At 43.4% G+C, this 3,463-nt stretch overlaps 1 protein-coding gene across 1 annotated transcript; it reads right to left on the reverse strand.

The window, feature by feature from the left end:
- Positions 1 to 254: 254 nt before the first annotated feature.
- On the reverse strand, positions 255 to 2,364 carry LOC132886914 (uncharacterized). Its single transcript, XM_060922134.1, has 2 exons — positions 2,157 to 2,364; positions 255 to 1,882 (listed from the first exon to the last, which is right to left on the reverse strand). Exons 1-2 carry the CDS (start codon positions 2,347 to 2,349, stop codon positions 396 to 398), a joined length of 1,680 nt encoding a protein of 559 aa, XP_060778117.1. The 5' UTR covers positions 2,350 to 2,364; the 3' UTR covers positions 255 to 395.
- Positions 2,365 to 3,463: the final 1,099 nt, after the last annotated feature.

Genomic DNA, 3,463 nt, shown 5'->3' on the forward strand with positions numbered 1-3,463 from the left:
AACATAGCCATAAAGACACTGGACTGAGCTGTATGCAGTGGAAAGGATCAACAGGAAGGAAGGGATCAACACACTGACATTTATTCTTAAAAAAAAAAAAAAAAAACATATTTACAAAGAATGAAAAAGCAACTTTTTTCCCAGTTTTGGTGTGGAGGGTTGTTGCAGAAGTAATTGTTATTTTTGTGTGCTAAAAATAGTAAAAAAAAAAAAGAAACCCAAGCATATTTACAAAGAATGAAAAAGCAACTTTTTTCCCAGTTTTGGTGTGGAGGGTTGTTGCAGAAGTAATTGTTATTTTTGTGTGCTAAAAATAGTAAAAAAAAAAAAAGAAACCCAAGCATATTTACAAAGAATGAAAAACCATGCATTATGAGTGAAATACATTAGAGCAGTCATTCACAATCCTGGCACTGCCATTGCTCCTTTCGGCATTTCCCACATGTATATCGGTAGCAGTCAACACAGCGTACAGTTGCATGATTGTCCTTACATTTAATTTTAGCCTGACACTTGGCTCTTTTTCCTAGTTGTGGTGTGGAGGGTTGTTGCCGAAATAATTGTTCCTTTTGGGCCTTTTTCATACCCACGTGGGAGTGAGCCAACTCTCTTGCAAGCTCCAGCAGGAAATCCACCCGTCTCTCCTGCCTCCCGGTGCATAATTGATAGAGCACGTGTGCATTCAGTGCTGCCATATCTATCATGTTATAGAACACTGCTACTGGCAAGCGCCGTGTTCCTGCGCAGACAGTGTACTCCCGCACCATCTGGTCCATGACATCGACGCCGCACTTTGTTGTGTTGTAGAGTGTGATGGTGTTAGGCTTCTTTTTGGTGGTATCCTGTGTCTGAATCATGCTGTGCATGCTGCTGAGAACATATACAGTCTTCTTCCGCTTGGGCGCATACACCGTCAGTGTGGCACCAGTGGTTGAAAATACTTGGGTGGTAAATTCATTGCGGTGCATCTGTCTAGTTGACAGTGGAATTTCTTGGCGAATCTTGTTGACTGTGCCGAGGATGGTTGTATTCCGGCTAAGTAGTCGTTTTGCAAGTGACAGTGATGTAAAGAAATTGTCCGTGGTAACATTTCTGCCCTTGTCCAGGAATGGTTCCATCAGCCTCATGACTACACTCTCAGACACTCTCTCCCCACAAGGCCGAGTGGGGTCCTTGCCAAGACATGGGAGGATGTTGCAGACGTATTTGGTTTTCAAGTCACACGCCACCCAAAACTTGATCCCAAACTTGTCTGGTTTAGATGCAATGTACTGTAGGAAACAGCAGCGAGTCTTGGATGGGAAAAGTTGTTCGTCGATGGTGATGTGTCGACCAGGGATGTAGGATGTGATGCAGTTGGTGACAAACAATCCCCATATGTTCGAAATTGCAGCAAACTTATCGGTCTGTGCTCGCTCGCTGCGGGTGTCTCTGTCATCAAAGCGCAGGTGATGCATGATGTTTTGGAAACGCCCTCGGGACATGGTTTCGATGATCTGTGGGCTTCCCAGGTTTTTCGACCAGCAGTCACGCAGTGATGGCACCCTGATGATTCCCCGCATAATGGTGATGGAAATAAATGCCATTAGTTCAGGGAGGCCCATGAACCAATCCACATGCTCCGTTTGCTTTGCATGTTGAACTGTACATTCTTGAATGATACCAAGCATGTCCAGAGTGATGAAACACAGGAAGCTCTGAAGACGACTTGTGATTGACCTCCTGGCCTTAACTGTTGGCTCTCCATCTGCGTTGTATGGCAATGGCGGGGTGAAATGTGGACCCGTTCCCACCTGTTCTTCATGCCATACTGTGCCGTCTTTCGCAGTCTCTGTCACATCAGTCCCCAGCCGAGCTCTCTTTTTTGGTTGGGGAGCAGTCTCTTCATATGTAGTGTGAAAAAAATGTAATTATGAGCAATGGGAAAGTCAAATGATATCACAAATGCAAGCATAGAAGCTAATAATAATAATCCCAGAACATCTCAAATAGGTTGGCTAAGGTGCAGACACCTCAGGAGAAGCAGAATCAAACAAAACTGACGGCAGTCCGCACTCAGAAACAAAATGGAGGCTCTATTCACATGGTGCTATATTTTCCAACTTCCTCACTGAAATGAAATGTAAAATAGGAAATAATATGAAATGAAATCTTACCTGAAGACGACTGAGACAGCTCGGAGTCTGAATCCACCTGAAGGTTGATGTCTTCTCCATCCGAGTCGCAAGGGTTTGCTCCATCCAGGATCATTTCCAATGCCTGTTGAATGTTGAATCTCTGCATCTTCGTTCCTTGGAGAGGAGCTTCTTTCACCACAAAATTCTTGAGGGAACTGAAGCGATAGTGCATGTGCACTGAGGTATTTATCCATCAAACAATTGTCTGGTTGCAGTCACATGAGTCGTTATGGTCACATGGGACATTCACATGTTCACATTTTAGAATAGAATGTGTTTTTATTCCTCATTCTCATTCCTCATTCTAACAGCCTCATTACCATAACAAAATGAGTGATTAGTGTATTAGGGAAAAGCGGTCGGGCCAAATGGCCCCTATGTGGGTCTTCTAGGTAGACAGAAAAATGCTGGGACTTCTGGTGTTAAAAGTGAAATATCTTAAAGACAGTTTGTGCACAAACGCTCATTTTGCCTGCACAAACGTGCACAAACGATTCAGACCATTTTCGAGTCATTTGGATGTTAATGGGGTGCTGCGTGACCTAATTTCAAAAAATTAAGTTAAATTACATAAAAACGGTTTGTGCACAAACATTAGTTTTGCCTGCACAAACGTGCACAAACGATGCACAAACGATTCAGACCATTTTCGAGTCATTTGGATGTTAATGGGGTGCTGAGTGACCTAAGGACACAACCTCTTAAAAGTGAAATATCTTAAAGACGGTTTGTGCACAAAGGCTCATTTTGCCTGCACAAACGTGCACAAACGATGCACAAACAATTCAGACCATTTTCGAGTCATTTGGATGTTAATGGGGTGCTGCGTGACCTACTTTCAAAAAATTAAAAGTTAAATAACATCAAACTGTTTGTGCACAAACGTTAATTTTGCCTGCACAAACGTGCACAAACGATGCACAAACGATTCAGACCATTTTCGTGTCATTTGGATGTTAATGGGGTGCTGAGTGACCTAAGGACACAACCTCTTAAAAGTGAAATATCTTAAAGACGGTTTGTGCACAAACGCTCATTTTGCCTGCACAATCGTGCACAAACGATGCACAAACGAATGAAAAGGTTTTTATTCAAATTTTCAACATATGGGGTGCCAACTTCACACAGGTGGCTGGCGAGGGTCTTTCTGTGCGGAGTTTGCATGTTCTCCCCGTGTCTGCGTGGGTTTCCTCCAGGTGCTCCGGTTTCCCCCACAGTCCAAAGACATGCAGGTTAGGTTAACTGGTGACTCTAAATTGACCGTGAGTGTGAATGGTTGTCTGTGT

This window comes from Neoarius graeffei, chromosome 1 (assembly GCF_027579695.1).
Source record: "Neoarius graeffei isolate fNeoGra1 chromosome 1, fNeoGra1.pri, whole genome shotgun sequence".
In the NCBI taxonomy this organism is placed as follows: Eukaryota; Metazoa; Chordata; class Actinopteri; order Siluriformes; family Ariidae; genus Neoarius; species Neoarius graeffei.